Here is a 17,097-nt window from a genome sequence, read left to right on the forward strand (position 1 = left end):
GCAAAATATGTGAAACAAAAACTGATAGAACTGAAAGGAGAAATGGACAAATCCGCCAGAATAGTTGAACACATCAACACCCCTCTCTCATCTGTTGATGGGACAACTAGAGAGACAATCAGCAAGGATGGAGAAGAACTCCACAACACCATCAGTCAACAGGATCTAATTGATATCTATAGAACACTCCACTCAAGAAATTGAATGCTTTCCTGCTAAGACCAAGAACAAGGCAAGAGGGCCGGCACCGTGGCTTAGCAGTTAAGTGTGTGCACTCTGCTACTGGCAGCCCAGGTTCGGATCCCGGGTGTGCACCAATACACCGCTTCTCTGGCCATGCTGAGGCCGCGTCCCACATACAGTAACTAGAAGGATGTGCAACTATGACATGCAACTATCTACTGGGGCTTTGGGGAAAAAAAAAGGAGGAGGATTGGCAATGGATATTAGCTCAGAGCCGGTCTTCCTCAGCAAAAAGAGGAGGATTAGCATGGATGTTACCTCAGGGCTGATCTTCCTCAAAAAAAAAAAAAAAAAGAACAAGGCAAGGATGTCTGCTCTCACTATTCTTATTCAACATAGTGCTGAAAGTTCTAGCCAGTGCAATAAGGCAAGAAAAGGAAGTGAAAGACATACAGATAGGAGAGGAAGAGATAAAAATGTCTGTATGCAGATGACATGATTATCTATGTAGAAAATCTCAAGAAATCTAGCCCAAAAACCCCAAACTCCTAGAACTAACAAGTAAGTTCAGCAAGGTTGCAAAATATAAGATAAACATACCAAAAAAAGTTTCTTTCCATATACTAGCAATGAACATGAGTAGCAAAATTAAAAATACAATACCATTTAAAATCACCAAAAATAATTAAATAAAATACTTAGGTGTAAATCTAACAAAACATGTCTAGGACTTGTATGCTAAAACTATGTGATGCTCGTGAAAGAAATCAAGGATCTAAACAAATGGAGAGACATACTGTGTTCTTGGATTGGAAGATTCAACTTAGTAAAAATGTAATTGCTCCCAAACTGATAAATAGGTTTAATGCAATTTCTGTCAGAATCCCAGCAAGGTTTTCTGTACATATAGATAAGTATATTCTAGAATTTATATGGAAAGGCAAAGGAACTAAAATAGCTAAAACAATTTTGAAAAATAATAAAGTGGGAGGAATTAGTTTACCTGATTTCAAGACTTATTACATATCTAGAGTAATCAAGACTGTGTGCTATCAGCAGAAGGATGGACACGCAGATCAATGGAACAGAACAGAGAACCCAAAATAGATCCAACTGATTTTTGTCAAAGTTGCGAAAGAAAGAGAGCCTTTTCAACAAATGGTGCTGAAACAATTGGACATCTGTAGGCCCCTCCATAAAAACAAAAAAAACCTCCACGTCAACCCAAGTCTCACACCTCCTACCAAATTTAACTCAGAATGGATCACAGATTTAAATGTAAAAGAAAACTATAGAACTTTTAGAATAAACATAGGAGAAAATCTTCAGAATGCAGGGCTAGGCAAAGAGATCTTAGACTTGGCACAATCTATAGAAGGAAAAATTGATAATTTGGACTTGATTGAAATGAAAAACTTTTGCTTTGTGAAAGACCCTGTTAAGTGGATGAAAAGACAAGCTACAGACTGGGAGAAAATATTTGTAAACCACAAACCCAAAAAAGGACTAGTATCTAGAATATATAAAGATCTCTCAAAACTCAACAATAAAAAAGCAAATAATCAAATTAGAACATGGGCAAAAGACATGAAGAAACATTTCACGAAGAAGATCCCCAGATGGCAAATTAGCACATGAAAAGATGTTCAACAACATTAGCCAGTAGGAACTTCAAATTAAAACCACAATGAGATATCACTACACACTTATCAGAATGGCTAAAAAAAAAAAAAAGGTAGTGGCAACGACAAATGTTGGAAAGGATGTGAAGAAATTGGATCACTCGTACGTTGCTGGTAGGAATGCAGAATGGTACAGCCACTCTGGAAAACAGCTTGGCAGTTTTTTAGCTAAACATGCAATTACCATATGACCCAGTAATTGCACTTCTAGGCATTTATCCCAGAGCAATAAAGACTTATATTCACATAAAAACCTGTACATGAATGTTTATCACAGCTTTATTCATAAGAGCCAAAACCTGGAAACAACCCAGGTGTCCTTCAATGCGTGGACGAATAAAAACAAGTCTGGTACATCCATACCTTGGGACACTACTTGTCAATAAAAGTAACGAACTATTGATACATGCAACAACTTGGATGAATCTCCAAAGAGTCATGCTGACTGAAAAAAGCCAGTCCCCGAAGATTACATACTCATGATTCCAATTTTATAACATTCTGGAAATGACCAAAGTATAGAAATAGAGCTCAGATTAGTGGTTGCCAGGGGCTAAGAAGGGGTGAGGGTGGGAGGGAGGAGGGTACGGCCCTAAAAGGGCACCACGCAGGAGGGATCTTTGTGGTGATGGAAATGTTCATATCTTGACTGTTTCAATGTCAATAGCAATGTTGTAGAGATAGTTTTGCAAGATGTTGTCATTGGGGGAGACTGGGTAAAGGGTACACAGAGTCTTTCTGTATTGTATCTTAAAACTGCATGTGAATCTACAAGTACCTCAAAATAAAAAGTTTAATTGAAAAAATATGTAGGTGACAATAGTGCAGACAGAGGGTGGATTGGGCAAAAATTTATGAGGATGAGAGAAGGAAGAAGTTTGGGAAACCCCACTTTAGAGAACATTTTTTTTTTTTTTATTGTGAAAACTCTTTTTGTTGCTGTTGGCCAAAACTCTTGCAGAGGTTTCTGGTGGTGAAAACAGTTTGCTGGGACGGATCAAATGCCAGAGGCTTTATGGGCTGTGGTTTGAAGCAAAGCAGGTGGGGTCAAGTTTGGAAGATGCATGGGGAGGTCAGGAGGTTGAGGCCCGGGGAGGGGGGCGGCCACCCCCACCCCTGGCAGTGTGGGGCTGGTTAGCTCAGGCCCAGGGCCCGAGGCTGCTGGGAGTCCACCACAGAGACCATCCAGGGAAATTTTCAGGGGAAGGGAAGCAACCCCCTAAGAAATTCCCTGGGCAAGCCTGGGCAAGGCTGAGGCCCAGTGTTCTGGAGGCAGGGGCGTGGACTCCATGGTGAGTGCTGCGGTCTTGGACCCTCCATGCCTCAGGCCTGTCCCTCCGAGGAACCTGGATGGGGGCTGGACTTGCAGGCATTCTCATTTCTCAGGATTTCATTGTTCAGGGGTGGCCTTTGGTTTGGTTTTGTATGTTTGGTCTAAGGCAGTGGTTTGTGTGCATCAGAATCACTGAGATTTCCTGGCGCTGCTCCCAGAGATGTGGATATCATAGGTCTGGGGTGGGGCAGGGAATTCGCATTTCTAACAAGTTTCAAAGTGATGCTGATCCTTCTGGCCTAGAGACCACACTTTGAGAACCACTTCTACATGAAAACCAGGGGAGGGAGACCCTCCCTCCCAGAGGAAGCCCTCAGCTGTGTCCCATCCTTGTTTGGCACAGCTGAGGAGGCCTGTGGTCTGTGACTCGAGCAGGGCAGTGACGGTACCTGCACGGGCCTGAGGGGCAGTGAGGTGAGTGTGTGTGCGGGGGTGACCGAGGGGAATGGGGTTTGGACTTGAGGGCAAAGTCTCAGGGGGATGTAGAAGGGGAGTACTGGGTGTTCGGAGGGTGGAGAGGAGGCCGGGGGAGGCAGGAGAGGCAGCAGACCTCTGGGATAGAGGCGCTGAGGCAGCTACGGGAGTGTATGCGGGTGGGGAGGGGGGCGCTGAGGAGGTCACTGGGGGGCCCTGGGGAAGGCTAGGCTGTGGAGGCCCCGGAGTCATGTAGGGGATAGGGGAGCAATGGGGGTGCATGTGATTCCTGAAGAAGTTGAAGGGTTGAGATTGGGGGGCTGGGAGCTGATGTGGGGTTCAGCTTTCAGGGGCTGAGAGGTGATGTGAGGGGCAGTGAGGTGACTATGTGTGCGGGGGTGATGTGAGATTGGGATTTGGGGCCCAGGGAGGGGCGGTGGAGCTGCCCGGGGTCCCAGGCGAGCTGGGGGGCGGGAGCGCGTGTCCCGCGGCTCGGAGGAATACGGCGGGGGCGGGGCGCCGGGTGGGGCGGGGCCGCCGAGTCCCCGCGGGAGCCAGAGCCGGAGCAGGAGGCAGGCGGCCGCGCCTCCCTCGCCGTCCCCGCCCGGAGCCCGGCGCCGCCGCCCCGCCGCCCTGCCGCCCTGCCGCCCCCGCCGGCCGCGCCGTGACGCGGGCATGAGCCTGGCCCGCCGCCCGCCGAGCAAGCGCCCCCGGCCCGGGCCGCGGCGCCCAGGTAACCAGGGGGCGCGAGGCGGGGAGGGGGCCCTAGGCCGCGCCCGAGCCCGCGAGAGACCCTCGGTGACTCCCACCTGAGAACTCGCCAAGCTCGAGGGGGCCTTCCTGCTCTGCGGGGAGCCTCGCGCCCCCCAAAGCCAGCCCAGGGCCCTGAAACTATTCCCTGAACCCCACTTACCCCCAGCTTTCATCTCCGGGGAGTCCGGGTCCGGGCCGACCTCACCCCTACCCGACTCGTACCCATCAGAGAAGCCCAGGGCCCTGTCCTCCCTGACCCTGGGTCTGAAGGGGCATCACCCAGCCGATCGCAGCCCCCCTCCTCCTCCCCGCTTTCCTGCTCCCCGTGGCCCCTTGCTCTCTCAACTCCCCCAAATTCCAGGAGAGAAAATCTCTACTTCAGTTGTCCCCACTGCCCACCTCCACCTGTAAATGGTTCCTATCCTACAGCTTAAACTCGTGGATCAGCTGCTTCCTTTCCTTGCACCTTTCTCCCCTGGCCGTGGGGTCCTGCCCACCTTCTCCCCCAGGGCCCCCAAGGCCCTGCTCCCGGTGAAATGCTTTCTGTCACTGCAGAGGGGCATGAGTGGAGGCTGGGCCCCTGGGTGATGTGGGCAGGGCAGGGCCTCAGTGCAGCCCGCCTGCCCTAAGCTGGGGGTGCACGGCAGTTACCAGGACACTTGGAGGGAGGGTTTGGGGTGGAGGGGTCTGAAAGTCAAGGGCAGTGAGGGGCCTGGCTGGATTCTAGATAGTGGTTAGAGGCGGGGCTTGTTTAGCACGGGTTCTTTTCTTGCCCCTTTTAGAGGAATGTGGCTCCAGTGCGGGCCATTCCTCTTCCCGACCTGGGATGGGGCCCAGGAGCTGTGCCCCCTCCCGCTCAGTTGCTTGCCTCTCTGTGCCTGGGCTACTTCTAGCCCTTTCCTCCTGGGCAGGGCAGCAAGGCTGGGCATGACCTCACCCCACAACCCTGGCCAAAGTGGGGCCGCCTGGCCAGGCCTGGACACAGTGTCAGCAGCGCTCTCTCCCTCGAGGCTGTCTTGAACCAAACTGTGGCTCTGGGCCCCGGCTGGCTCTCCAGGAACAACAGTTTGCTGGCCATGACAGTCAGCACTGGGACAGCCCTGGGGTCCAGGGAGTTGGGAGCCCACCCGTGCTCACACTCCTCTGGAAGGCGAGCTGGGTCCCGCCAGGTGGATGTTGGTGGTCGTGGGAGAAAGGATGAGGAAGGCAGGTCCTGGAGAGCGTTATGCTTTCAGTCCCCAAACACTGAATGTAGACTCTGCACTCGGCACTGTTCTAGGTGCCAGATGGTGCTCTTAACTAGACAGACAAGGCCTGCCATCAGGGAGCTGACATTCTAGGGACTTCTATGAGACAGAGAGCGGTGAGTAGCAAACGAACAGTTGAAGGAACAAGAAAATCCTATATTGATGCCTGCGATCAAGACAGTGAGACTGGATGTTGTGAGAGAGGCTGACTGGCCCGGCCCCTTTGGCCAAGTGGTCAGGGAGGGCCTCTCTGAGGAGGCAGCCTTTGAGCCAAGACCCAAATGAAGCAGTAACATGGACCCTGGGACCACCTGAGGGAACAGTGTTGTAGGTGGAGAACAGCAAGTGGTCCTGTGTGGGAAGAAGTTAAGTGTGTTGAGGAACAGGAGGAAGGCCAGCATGGTAGAGCATTCTGAGCAAGGGAGAGATGAGGCTGGAAGGGTCGGCAGGGGACCCGGAGAGAGCGGATGGCAGTGGTGTGGGGGCATAGCACCACTTTCCTGACTTAAGGGCCCAGGAGACACCGAGGCTGTTCAGATGTCCCCTCCTCCCGCCGGTCCTCTCTGCCTGCTGGGTATTTGATCTGTCTTTGCCCCCCACCTTGGATGAGAGCGGCAGTGTTTCAGGGGTGCTTCCTTGTGGGGATTTTCCTGGGCGGAGGCGGGGCGGGGGAGCCCCTCCTGGCCCCTGACCACAATCACACTGGGGGAGAGAGAGCCAGACCACAGGTGATGGGAAATGTCCCAGGTGCTGGAGAGAATCCCGCCGATAGGATCTTTGCCATGGAGCAGAGACAGCGAGCGGACACTGAGCCCGGGTCCAGGTGGGGCGGTCTCTGAAGCCCCGATAAGATCCGATCTGTCATGGAGTGAGGAGGCCCAGCCAGGCGGGCAGCCACTCCCGCTCAGTCATTGGTTGCCAACAGCAGCGAGTGGCGTTTGTTCTGGAGCCAAAGCCTCCAGGCAGAATCCAGGTGCAGGGAGGAAGTGCTCAGAGCGGCTGCCATGGGGCAGGTGGGCCCTGCCCGCCCCTCTGCTGGGCACCAGGGAGTCTCCCTCCCCCCTCCCCCAACAGGGCACCTGCCCTTCCTGGGGAGAGGGGCGTTTCAGAGTCCCGCTCTCTCTGCAGAGAGGCCAGTGGTGGCCTGGCCCAGGGCGGGTTGGTGGTGCTGTCTCTGGTTGAGCAGTGGTGTTGATACCAGGCTGGGAGGAGGAATGGGGGGCCCTTGCTCCCCGCTGCAGTGTTGAGGGGGCTGCTGGGCACCCTGCTTAGCTTCTCTAGCTTCACAGCTGAACCCCCAGGCCTGAGAACTCAGGTCCTCTCCATTTAGTGGGGCATTCCTCCCTGCAGCAGGCTCATGAGAGGCAGAGCTGGTGGCACAGGAGTGACGGGGAAAGTGGCCCCCAGGACGGCAGGGCAGGGGCTGCCTCAGCCTGGTTCCTGGCCTGCTCAGCTCAGCCTGGGGGCTGCCTCTCTTGCTTAACACAGTGCAGCCCCTCGGGGGGATGGGTTGGCTCCGGTCCCCCCACTCACCTTGATCCTGTTGCCCATCAGATTTGTGGGTCCACATCTTGGCCCTTCTCCCTCCCTCTCTACCCCCCGACTCCCCATTGTTCGACCATTCTGGGTCCCAGGCTGGGTCTTGCTCTTGCAAACTTCATTAGGGACTGAGTATGGTCAGCATTCCCGGTGACTCGGGGCCAGAGAGAGCCGCCAGGCCCTGTGCCACCCAGGCTTCCCCTGGAAGGTTGCTCTTTCAGCTGGTTTATTTCTGTGGGGCTGATTCTAGCGCTTGGGGTATAGGGTGGGGTGTGGGCCTAAGGATAGACATGGCAGGGGTGCTCCTGAGAGCTGCGGTCACTCTGGCATGTCCCTGGGAAGGTACCTCGTGGAGCCAGGAAGGAGCAGGCCTGCACTGGGCCCGCGGAAGGCTGGGTTATGCTGCCTTTACAGCCCTTGGCTGGGCAGCAGCTCTCGAAATAAAAACAGCCCTTGGAGTTTTCGGGGCAGGAGCTCTGGGTCCAAAGGGGGCAGGTAGGTGCCTCATGGATTCATTTCCTCACTTAAAGTAGGTGAATTTGTCCTCTTTTTTTTATTTTTTACTGATGGGGAAACTGAGGCACTGAGACGTTAAGTGGCTTGCCCAGAACCCCCTGGCCAGCTAGATTCACATTTCTGGCTGTGCCACATCCTAGGCTGCCTTGGATGAACCCAGGGGCCCCGTGTGTTCTCCTAGGTGTGTTCTGAAAGGGGCCTTCCATGCTGCGGATGCCCAGCCAGTGGCTGGCCTGCTGTCATCCCGGAGGGGAATTATATGGGCTGGTCCTTGCATGGGGGCAAGGCAGCCCAGGGACAGGTGGTGGAGACAGAGCGGGGAAAATTGACCCATCTCTGACTGCCAGTGCCCAGGTGCAGCAGGGCTGTTGGGGGTCAGTGCCAGGGAAGGGACCCCACACCAGACCTCACAGGAAGAAAGCAGACCACTTGGGTGTGGGAGGGTCTTGGACCCCAGGGGGCTGGACAGAGGGAGTGAATGGGCAGGGAGGCAGCGGAGGGGGTGCTGAAGAGGCTTTCAGGGTGCAAGTGGGATAAGGGAGCATTACCCTCTTTCCCCTCCCTGTGTCGCGTGTGCCCACTGGGGTAGTCCCATCTGTTCCTTGTTAGGGCCTCAATAGGCAGGCCTCCAGGAGATTAATTAATGCCAAGCTGCTGGCAGATCCAGCAGCGTGCCTGCCCTGGGGCCCCGTCCTGGCAGCACAGATGCCCAGCTGACCCCAGAAATGCTGCTCTGTTCCCACCCAGCGATCCTGGAAACATGGGGGGCCATGTTGCTGGCACAGCCCTGCCGCTGAGCCTGGATGGCAGAGAGGGCTTAGGTGGTGGCAGGCAGCCAGAGATGGCCGCCGGACATTCCACCCTGGGCCTGCCTCCATCACCCACTCTGGAACTTCTCATTCATCCCTGGCTGTGCCCAGGGCTTGCTGTGTGACCTTAGCCATGCCGCTTATCCTCTCTGGGTAACTTTCTTTTCCCCATCTGTAAAATGGGTTGGACTGGGTCATCCGTGAGACACTCCCCTCTTCCCTGAGTCTGAGTCTTCCTTATCTCTTGATCTCCCTGATTCTGAGTGGCCCCTGCTGGCACCTCTTTTCTCGTTCCATGTTGATGTCCCCTTGGTACCCTTCACTGTTGTCCAGCTGTGTCCTCTGCCCCAGACCCCAATTCTAGTTCGGATTGCTCGTTCTCCCTGTAATTAACTCCTGCCCGTGCTTGGGACGGGGAGGCCACTGCATGGCCTGGCCAGAGCCAGGGCCCAGCACCAGGGCCAGGGCGAGGCATCTGCTTCCGCAGTGGCCACCTCCACTGGCCCAGCACATTCCTGAGGCTTATCTGGGGGCCCGCCCTGCTGGACTCTGCCCTCCCACCCAGGAAGCAGTGCCCAGAGGCGCTGCCGCGGAGTTTCAGGGGCTGGGAGCAGGGCCTGAGGTGACGATTCTCAGCCTCCCGCCTGGGGCTGGAGGTATAGGTGGGGTGGGGCAGGGGGATTTGGGGGTCTGCTGAGACTGACAAAGCAAATTGTCCTTAACCTCCAGGGTGTGGGGTTCACTCAAACGCCAGACTCGGTGCCATCTCCTGGGACCTCCCCCCATCTCTGGGCAGGCTCTCCCGTGGGGGCTCATGTGCACAGGAGGGGGCCTTGCTCTGAGGAAGTTGCTTTAAGTCTGCCCCAAGTTGTAAAAGGAGACAGGGCTGGACAGCAGGTCCTGCGCCCCCTCCCTTCCTTTGCCCCCACCTCCACAGCGGAAGCCAGAGCCAGCCCTCCCAAGAAGGGGTTAACTGCCAGCCCAGCCCTGAGGGAGGGGACTGGGCTGGACCATTTTCCTCGCTGCTGCCTCCACCTCGCTTTTCCTGAATGGTTCTGTCGTCCTGGGGTGTGGAGGGAAGGGGAGGAATAAGGGCGGGCAGAGGGAGGGAGGGAGGGGTGGAGTGTGGGAAGAGGAAGGAAAAAAGAGCGAGACAGCCAGGGGAAGAGAAAGATGTCACTGTCTAATCTCCCTGTCATTCTATTTCCAGCAGGCACCGGGCAAAGGAGCTGCTAGAACAATGCTGAGGCGGGCGAGGTGAGGAGCTGCCCGGGGAGGCAGCCCCGACGGAGTGTCTTGAACAGGTGATCGGAGGAGCTGGAAACCGAGGCTACCTGGGCGTCCCTCCCCTCGCCTCGGCCGAGCCCAGGAGCCCCAGAGACAGTGGGGAAACCATGGCGACCAATTTCAACGACATCGTCAAGCAAGGCTACGTGAAGATGAAGAGCAGGAAGCTCGGGGTGAGCCACCCTCGAGGGGCCCTGCCGAGGGCCGGGCGGAGGACCTGGTCTGGAGCGGGTCGGGCTGTGCGGCCGCCCGCCTGCGGCCCGGCGTGGTGCATTTGTGGTCTCGAGGCTTCTGGCCCACGGGCTGCCTGGCATGTGCCTGGGCCTGGCCCTCCCTGCTGCAGCCCCCGCCCCAGCAGGGCTGGCTGGCATCTCAGCGGCCGGGCCAGCGGGGGCAGCCGATGGGCAGGAGGCGCCCCTGCTATTGTTGAAGTTGTCGCCAGGGCAGCGGCAGGAGCGGCTGGAAATGCTGGGCTGTGTCTGCGCTGAGACCCGGCTTCTCACTTCCCCCGCCTCCCCATTTCTCCCTCCCCTCTCGTGGCCTCTTTTCTTTTAAGTGCCTCATCTCCCCCTGCTTTCCGTTGCTTTCTGTGTCCGGGATTTATTTATTTACCTCTGGTGGTTGCTTTTCCTGGTAGAGAAGTGTTTGTGAAGGAGGGTGGCTGGTTGTGGGGGCAGGGCGGCGGTGGGAGGGGTGCAGAGGCTGATATCTGAGTGGTTTGTGAATAAACCTGGGGCAGGACTGCCGTGGCTCTGGGACAGGCTTCTTGCCTCCAAGTTATTGGCAGGGTTTTGTGCTCGTGCGGTGGCGCGGTGTTTAGCCCTGAGCTGGGGTCTTGGAGGGTCTGTAGGGATGAGGCCTCAGATGCACCTCTGCTAGGTGGGCACCCTCTCCCACCCCCTACTGGTGAAGACCCCCCAGAAGGCATGAGCCCCAGAGACCAACTTAATGATCTTGGGGAGGTTGTCCAGGAGCTCCCTCTGTTCCCCTGCGGACCCTCCCCCACTTCCAGTGAGGGGGTCTCCCCAGTAGGAAGGAAAGCCCTGGGGACTGGGTGGCCCACATCTTGGGTTTTACCCTGGGGTCTCTGGTCCCTGCCTCCCTCCCCGCCCCTCCCCCATTACCTCGATGGGGGTGGGGGTGGGATCAGGCTGCTCGAGGCTTCCTGGCTCCACCTGAGTGGGGTGGGGAGGACCAGGGCTCTGATACCCGGCTTCCCTGCCTGGGCACCAGACTGGGCAGGACTGGCCTTGGAGAGGGGTGCTTCTTGCCCCCTTCCCCTGCTGTGGCCCCCGAGGGCCCCTTTGGGGGGCGTTCTGTCCAGGCAGGGGGCGGCAGCTGAGCTGGTGGGCATGTTTGGAGTCTTATCTGGATTTGAATTTGTGTCTCAGCTTGGGCCCCAGCCTAGGAGACCGGGCGGGGGGGCCGTCGGCCACTCTGCTCTTGCCCTGAGAGAGGGATGAATGGCCCACTTGGAGCACAGAACAAGGAGAGAGGCTGAGGCTGAGGTGGGAGGCAAGAGGGTAGGGACCCAGCTTCTAGTCTGGCTCCCCATTGCTGTGGGCTGGACCTAGCAGGTCCCCAGGGGCCAGCTGGCTGAGGGCCTGTCCAGGGCAGAGTGTACCAGGACGGCAAGCCACTTTGGGCAGCCACTTGGGCTCGGTATCAGACTTGTTCCAGGAGGAGACCTGGGAACCCAAGGCGGGCACAGCCAGGGGGAGGGGTTGGGAGCTGGGTGTGGCCAGGCCCAGTCAGGCCCCCCCCCCCCCCCCCCCCCCCCCGACTCAGGGAATTCAGCTACCCCTTGCAGACCTGATGTGAGGGGCTGCGATCACCCTGCCATTCTTGTCCCAGAGCAGCCATTCTTGTCTCAGCCCACCGAGGTGAGGGGGGAGGGGCTGGAGGAGATTGGGAGCAGACCTTCCTACCTGCCAGGGCCTTCCTCCTGCAGCAGAGCTGTGGCAGAATGTTTCTGAAGTGCTGATCAAAGACCTGGGAGAAGTGGGGAAGGAGGGCTCTTGAGCGCAGAGGCTCCCTGGGGCTGTGTGTGTGTGTGTCCTGTAACCAGGCAACCAGAGTGCTCGGGCCCCCAGGCCTTCTGCCCCTGACGCTGCAGGCTTCGTGGAGCCCAACCTGCCAGGGCATATCTGGGTTGGCAGCATTCATTCATTCATCCATCCATCCATCCATCCATTCACAGTCCCTTCATATGGTCATTCAGTTCAGCAGAGAGAGCTCTGTTAACGAGGCTGTCAGGCTGTGAGGGTTCTGAGAATAAAATAGTCTCTGCTGGGAGCCAAGGCCTGCTGCGGTTTGGGTGGATAGGCCAGGGGCTGAGCCAGGGTCATGGGTGCAGGGGCATACATGCCTCCTAGAGTCCCAGACAGGAGCCAGAAATAGCCTGGTTCTGAGTAGCTTCTTGGGATGGGGACTGCTGGGACCCTGTCTGCCGAGGATCTGGCACCCGCAGGGCTGGGGGAGGGGCCTGGGGTGGGGCCCAGAGGCCCCCCTCGCCTCCTTTGCTGTACTCTCTGCCACCCCTTGGTCTCCCTACTGTTTGTCAGTGAAAGGAGCACCAGAGATTCCTGGGGAACGGGCTCTTCCAGGCTTCTGAAGTGCCCGCTGAAAGAGTAGGCACATCCCAGGCACAGACTGGGTTGGAAGAGAGCCAAAGAGCCACGTAAGGACGGGTCAGCAGTCTGAGCAGGTGGCTGGGGCCTCCCCTTGAGGGGTTGACAGGCCAGGTTGCTCCTTTAGCCCTAGAGGATGGTCAGCTCCCTCCTCCCTGGCTCCTTGCCCCTTGGGAAGAGTTGATGACGCTATCGAGAATTTAGGCAGTTTTAGACACAGGGTCATTGGCAGTGGTTGGGACAAGGAGGGAACCTCGCCAGGGAAGGCATGTGCTCTGGGAAAACCCCAGGATCTTGGGTCTGCCCCTTTACCTCTGAGAGGCTCTCGGTTCACAGAGAGGGGGTGTTGCCCACGTCAGGAGATCTCTCTGGCTCTGAGAACAAGGGCTGCAGTGACGTGCAGGCAGGAAGTGGGCAGGGGTCTAATTCCCGTCCCTAGGACCCTCCCTCCATGGTGGCTGGCGCTGCTGGAGCCCTGGGCAGAACGTTAGCGCAGTGGGCTCTGAGTATCAGCTCTGGATCTAGACAGCCTGTTTTAAATACCAGCTCCATCATTTATTAGCTGTTACTTAACTTTTTGGTGCCTCAGTTTTCCTGTCTATAAAGTGGAGATAATAGAACCCACCTCGAGTGGCCCTGGGGAGATGAACTGTGTAGAGTGCTAATATCCAAAAGTACAAATAGGAAGCACTCAGTAAATGCTGGCTGCTTACATTAAACTCACAGCTGAGCTCACGGTCGGTGGTGACTCAGGAGAGCGCCCTTTGTGAAATAGCCTTTCGGAGCCAGCCAAGAAATGAATGCCTTTCAATTTGGGGAGGGAGTCTCTCCCCTGGGGGTCTGTCAAGCTGGTGTCACCTGTCCCCAGGTTTCTCCTGGGCTGGGGCTCTGGGGAAGGCTGTGTGGCACTGCCCCCTGCGGTAGGCAGGGGTAACTGCAGGGCCATACTGGGTGGGAGGGGTCTGGGAAGGCCTGATCCCCCTGCTGTCTTGCCCCACAGATCTACCGGCGGTGCTGGCTGGTGTTCCGGAAATCCTCCAGTAAGGGGCCCCAGCGGCTGGAGAAGTATCCGGATGAGAAGTCAGTGTGCCTCCGAGGCTGCCCCAAGGTTAGGGGGCCTGGGCCCTAGCTCCCCCAACCTGTAAGCAATGATGATTTAAGATTCCTGAGGTCCGAGAGCACTCTCCTGCGGGTGGCAGAGCTGTGGGGGATGCAGAGGGAGGCGCTCCAGCCTGGTTGAGTCCCCTGTGGTGCTGTCCCAGGTGACTGAGATCAGCAACGTCAAGTGTGTCACGCGGCTCCCCAAGGAAACCAAGAGGCAGGCAGTGGCCATCATATTCACTGACGACTCGGCACGTACCTTCACCTGCGACTCAGGTGAGGAGCTGAGGCTGCAGGCCTCCATCCAGCCTCCCCTGGGCCAGTCGTGGTCCAGGGGTCCAGCCGGGAGGAGGCAGAGCAGGGCTAGCCCTGGCTGGTAGGATGTGTGCAGGGGGAGATGGAGGTGGGGGTGCCTCTGAGGGAGCAGGCCCCCAGGATGAGGTGGGGCAGGCAGGCAGAATCTACTGGTGTTGCCCTCCCTGCCTTGCATGGTGGGATAACTCAGGCTGGGGGAGTCTGAACTGGCAGCGTGATGAGGTCCCCTTTTCTCCAGAGCTGGAGGCGGAGGAGTGGTACAAGACACTGTCTGTGGAGTGTCTGGGGTCGCGGCTCAACGATATCAGTCTGGGAGAGCCAGACCTCCTGGCCCCAGGGGTGCAGTGTGAGCAGACAGGTGAGGCCTGGCGCTGGCACTGGGGTGCGAAGGGGAGAGGGGAGGAGGCCTCGCCCCCGGGGAGCTCCAGGCTGGCTCATCCCCTCCCACTCCAGATCGCTTCAACGTCTTCCTGTTGCCCTGCCCCAACCTGGATGTGTACGGCGAGTGCAAGCTGCAGATCACCCACGAGAACATCTACCTCTGGGACATACACAACCCCCGCGTGAAGCTCGTCTCGTGGCCCCTGTGCTCGCTGCGCCGCTATGGCCGGGACGCCACTCGCTTCACTTTTGAGGCTGGCCGGTAGGACCCTCTCGGCTCCCCACCATGGTCATGATACTGGTTGCCATTCACTCTGTCAGGCACTTGCTGGGAGCTTAAGTTATTCAGCGGCCTCGCAATCCGAGAGGGAACGTGATATTCCCACATTACAAATGACAGCGGGCAGCCCAGAAGTCAAAGGGCTCCAATCAGATGCTGGCGCTGGCATTTACTAGCTCTCTGATTGTGGACCTGAGTCTGTTTCCTCCTCTGTCACATAGGGGGTCATAAAAGTATCTAACCTCATAGAATTCTGGTGAGGACTGGGTGTCCCAGCACTTGAACTCTGGAGCCAGCTTGCCTAAACTTCAATTCTGTATAATCCTCTGTATAACTTGGGTTAACTTACTTACCTTCTGTATGCCTCAGTTTCCTCATCTGTAAAGTGGTTTGAGAAAACTCGTCCTAATGAGGAGCCTGTAATAGTGCATAGACCAGAGCAGGTGCTGGAGACAACAGAATGGGTTCATTTTTGTAAAGCATTTAGACACCGCCTGGCACATAGGAAATGCTTGAGCTGTGTGTCAGACCCCCGGCTCACAGCCCTGCCTGTTCCCCAGAGGGCCGGGGGTCAGGAGAGCCCAGCCAAGCATGTGCATTGCGTGGTGGCGTCCCCACCACCTTGCCCTCCGTGCTACTTGTCCCCAGGATGTGCGACGCTGGGGAAGGGCTCTACACCTTCCAGACGCAGGAGGGGGAGCAGATTTACCAGCGGGTCCACAGCGCCACCCTGGCCATTGCCGAGCAGCACAAGCGGGTCCTGCTAGAAATGGAGAAGAACGTGAGGGTGAGGCAGTGGGCGTCTCAGTCCAGGGTTCAGGGGAGGCTGGTGGGCGGGCAGTCCGAGTGCCTGGAGTGTCAGCTGTGTCCACTTAGTGTGTACACAGTAGAGGCAGGCTAGGTCTTGGGCTGGGGGCTCAGGGGTCAACCACTGCCCCCAGGGCTAAAGGGAGGGACCCCCTTCTCTGGCCCGCAGCTGCTGAACAAGGGCACGGAACACTACTCCTATCCCTGCACGCCCACCACCATGCTGCCCCGCAGTGCCTACTGGCACCACATCACGGGTTCCCAGAACATCACCGACGCCACCAGCTATGCCGGTGAGTCCCTGCAGGCCCACAGTCACCTACCACCAGGCTGTGGAGCACAAGGCCTTCTGGGTAAGGGGTCTTTTCACCAGGACCTGAGCCCTGAGCCTGCCTTTGTGTCCACAGGTGAGGGGTATGGGGCCGCCCAGGCCAGCTCAGAAACGGACCTCCTCAACAGATTCATCCTGCTAAAGCCAAAGCCCAGCCAGGGGGACAGCAGCGAAGCCAAGGCTCCGTCCCAGTGACAGCAGGGCTGGCGCGCACCATGACTGCTGGGGCTGCCAGCCGCGGGGCTGACTGCAGCCTACTCTGGACAGCCTCAAGGGGCTTTGGCCAGGAGCCTGGAGAAAGGGAGCAAGGTGTCCCTTCCTTGCCCCCAAGGGTGAGGCTGGACCAAGGCAACGGGCTGGCCACAGCACCTGAGCATGTGTGAGGGGCTGGAGCTCCCCTGGGACTAGATACTGTTAATGATTTTAATATATACGGCTTATGACATATTCTATATGAGAGTCCCCCGTCCCTCCCCACCACACACACATTTTTTAATCCCATGACCAGGCCCCCAGTCAAGGCTGTTTTGGGTGTGAGGGCTGCCGTTTCCCTGTGCTACGTGGCGCACCCTCCTGCTGCCAGGACCTGCTTGAGCTGCCAGGGCCCGAGGAAGGAGACGACAATCACAACTCTCGGCGGGCGCTCTGACTGCTGTCTTTTCCCAGGCAGCCCAGGGGCTAAGACAGCAGGTGGCTTCTCAGTTCCTCTGGGCCTCGAGGGGCACAGGCAGGGTCCGAACTTACACTGGGCCACTTGGCAGCCTTGCACTTGGAGTCTGAAGCAGTGCTATCTGGTTGACACCTCAGGTGAAAATCCGGTTTTAAAATGTAATTTCTGCCCAGGCTCCTTCCTGCTTTTAGGCTGAGCAGATACCCTGGGGGTGGGGGTGCTGATAAGCTCAGCCAAGTGGAGGGTGGCAGGAGGATGGCCCGTCCCAGTCCCTAGCCCGCCTGCTCCAGGGCCAGGCTGGGGGGAAAGCTGCAGCAGGACTGCTGAGGGGAGCACCCCTGCTACCCCCTCACTGATGGGGTGTGGGGCAAGGCCCCAAGGGCCTCCTGCCTTGTGTTTGCCACCCTCTGGCCAGCCCAAAGCACGCAGAAACCGAGCCTTCCCGTTTCCTCCTCCCCACATGGTGCTGAGGCTCCCTGCTGAATGCAATTAAAGCAATTGATCTCCTAGTGCTGGTACTTACTGACTACCGAGCAGAAGGGCTATCTTTCTATTCACATCAAACCTTTGGGTGCGTGTGTGTGGTTTTTTTTTTTTTTTTTTTTTAATACTTTAGGGTTCTGATTTGTGGGAACAGACCTTGTTGTAAATAACCACTATTCAAGTCCTGGCAGGAGGATGATAAAGCAAGAGGCCCCTTCCGACAGAGCCCTGGAGCCAGGGAGGCGGCCGCAGCCAGCTCAGCTCTGAACCTGACCCAGGGAGCGACCAGCCAGAGGAGTATGCCAGCCTGAAGAAGGGAGCCCGCAGCCAAAGGCC

The 17,097-nt window shown here is 57.1% G+C and overlaps 1 protein-coding gene across 5 annotated transcripts; it reads left to right on the forward strand.

Moving 5' to 3' along the window:
- The first annotated feature begins 3,378 nt into the window (after nucleotides 1-3,378).
- Nucleotides 3,379-17,086, forward strand: DOK4 (docking protein 4). 5 transcript variants are annotated; one of them, XR_015549165.1, is made up of 9 exons: nucleotides 4,204-4,345; nucleotides 9,687-9,936; nucleotides 13,394-13,501; nucleotides 13,656-13,770; nucleotides 14,048-14,167; nucleotides 14,263-14,452; nucleotides 15,119-15,257; nucleotides 15,447-16,415; nucleotides 16,944-17,086. XR_015549165.1 is itself a non-coding variant. In XM_004431648.2 (9 exons), the coding sequence occupies exons 2-9, from the start codon at nucleotides 9,871-9,873 to the stop codon at nucleotides 15,801-15,803; spliced, it is 981 nt and encodes a 326-aa protein (XP_004431705.1). In that variant the 5' UTR covers nucleotides 4,204-4,345; nucleotides 9,687-9,870; the 3' UTR covers nucleotides 15,804-17,077. The 5 variants fall into 5 exon arrangements, 4 of the variants coding, with proteins under 4 accessions (XP_087276332.1, XP_004431705.1, XP_087276330.1 ...); XM_004431648.2 differs by having other exon boundaries at nucleotides 15,447-15,570; nucleotides 15,685-17,077; XM_087420206.1 differs by lacking the exon at nucleotides 4,204-4,345 and adding an exon at nucleotides 3,379-3,612 and having other exon boundaries at nucleotides 15,447-17,077.
- Nucleotides 17,087-17,097: the final 11 nt, after the last annotated feature.

This window comes from Ceratotherium simum, chromosome 30 (genome assembly GCF_057802395.1).
Source record: "Ceratotherium simum simum isolate JZ-2026a chromosome 30, ASM5780239v1, whole genome shotgun sequence".
Classification (NCBI taxonomy): Eukaryota; Metazoa; Chordata; class Mammalia; order Perissodactyla; family Rhinocerotidae; genus Ceratotherium; species Ceratotherium simum.

Coding starts and splice junctions, on each gene's coding strand:
- DOK4 (XM_087420206.1), top strand. CDS start 9,871: ATGGCGACCAATTTCAACGACATCGTCAAGCAAGGCTACGTGAAGATG. Junction 13,502..13,655: donor GCCTCCGAGGCTGCCCCAAG/GTTAGGGGGCCT, acceptor GTGCTGTCCCAG/GTGACTGAGATCAGCAACGT. Junction 13,771..14,047: donor TACCTTCACCTGCGACTCAG/GTGAGGAGCTGA, acceptor CCTTTTCTCCAG/AGCTGGAGGCGGAGGAGTGG.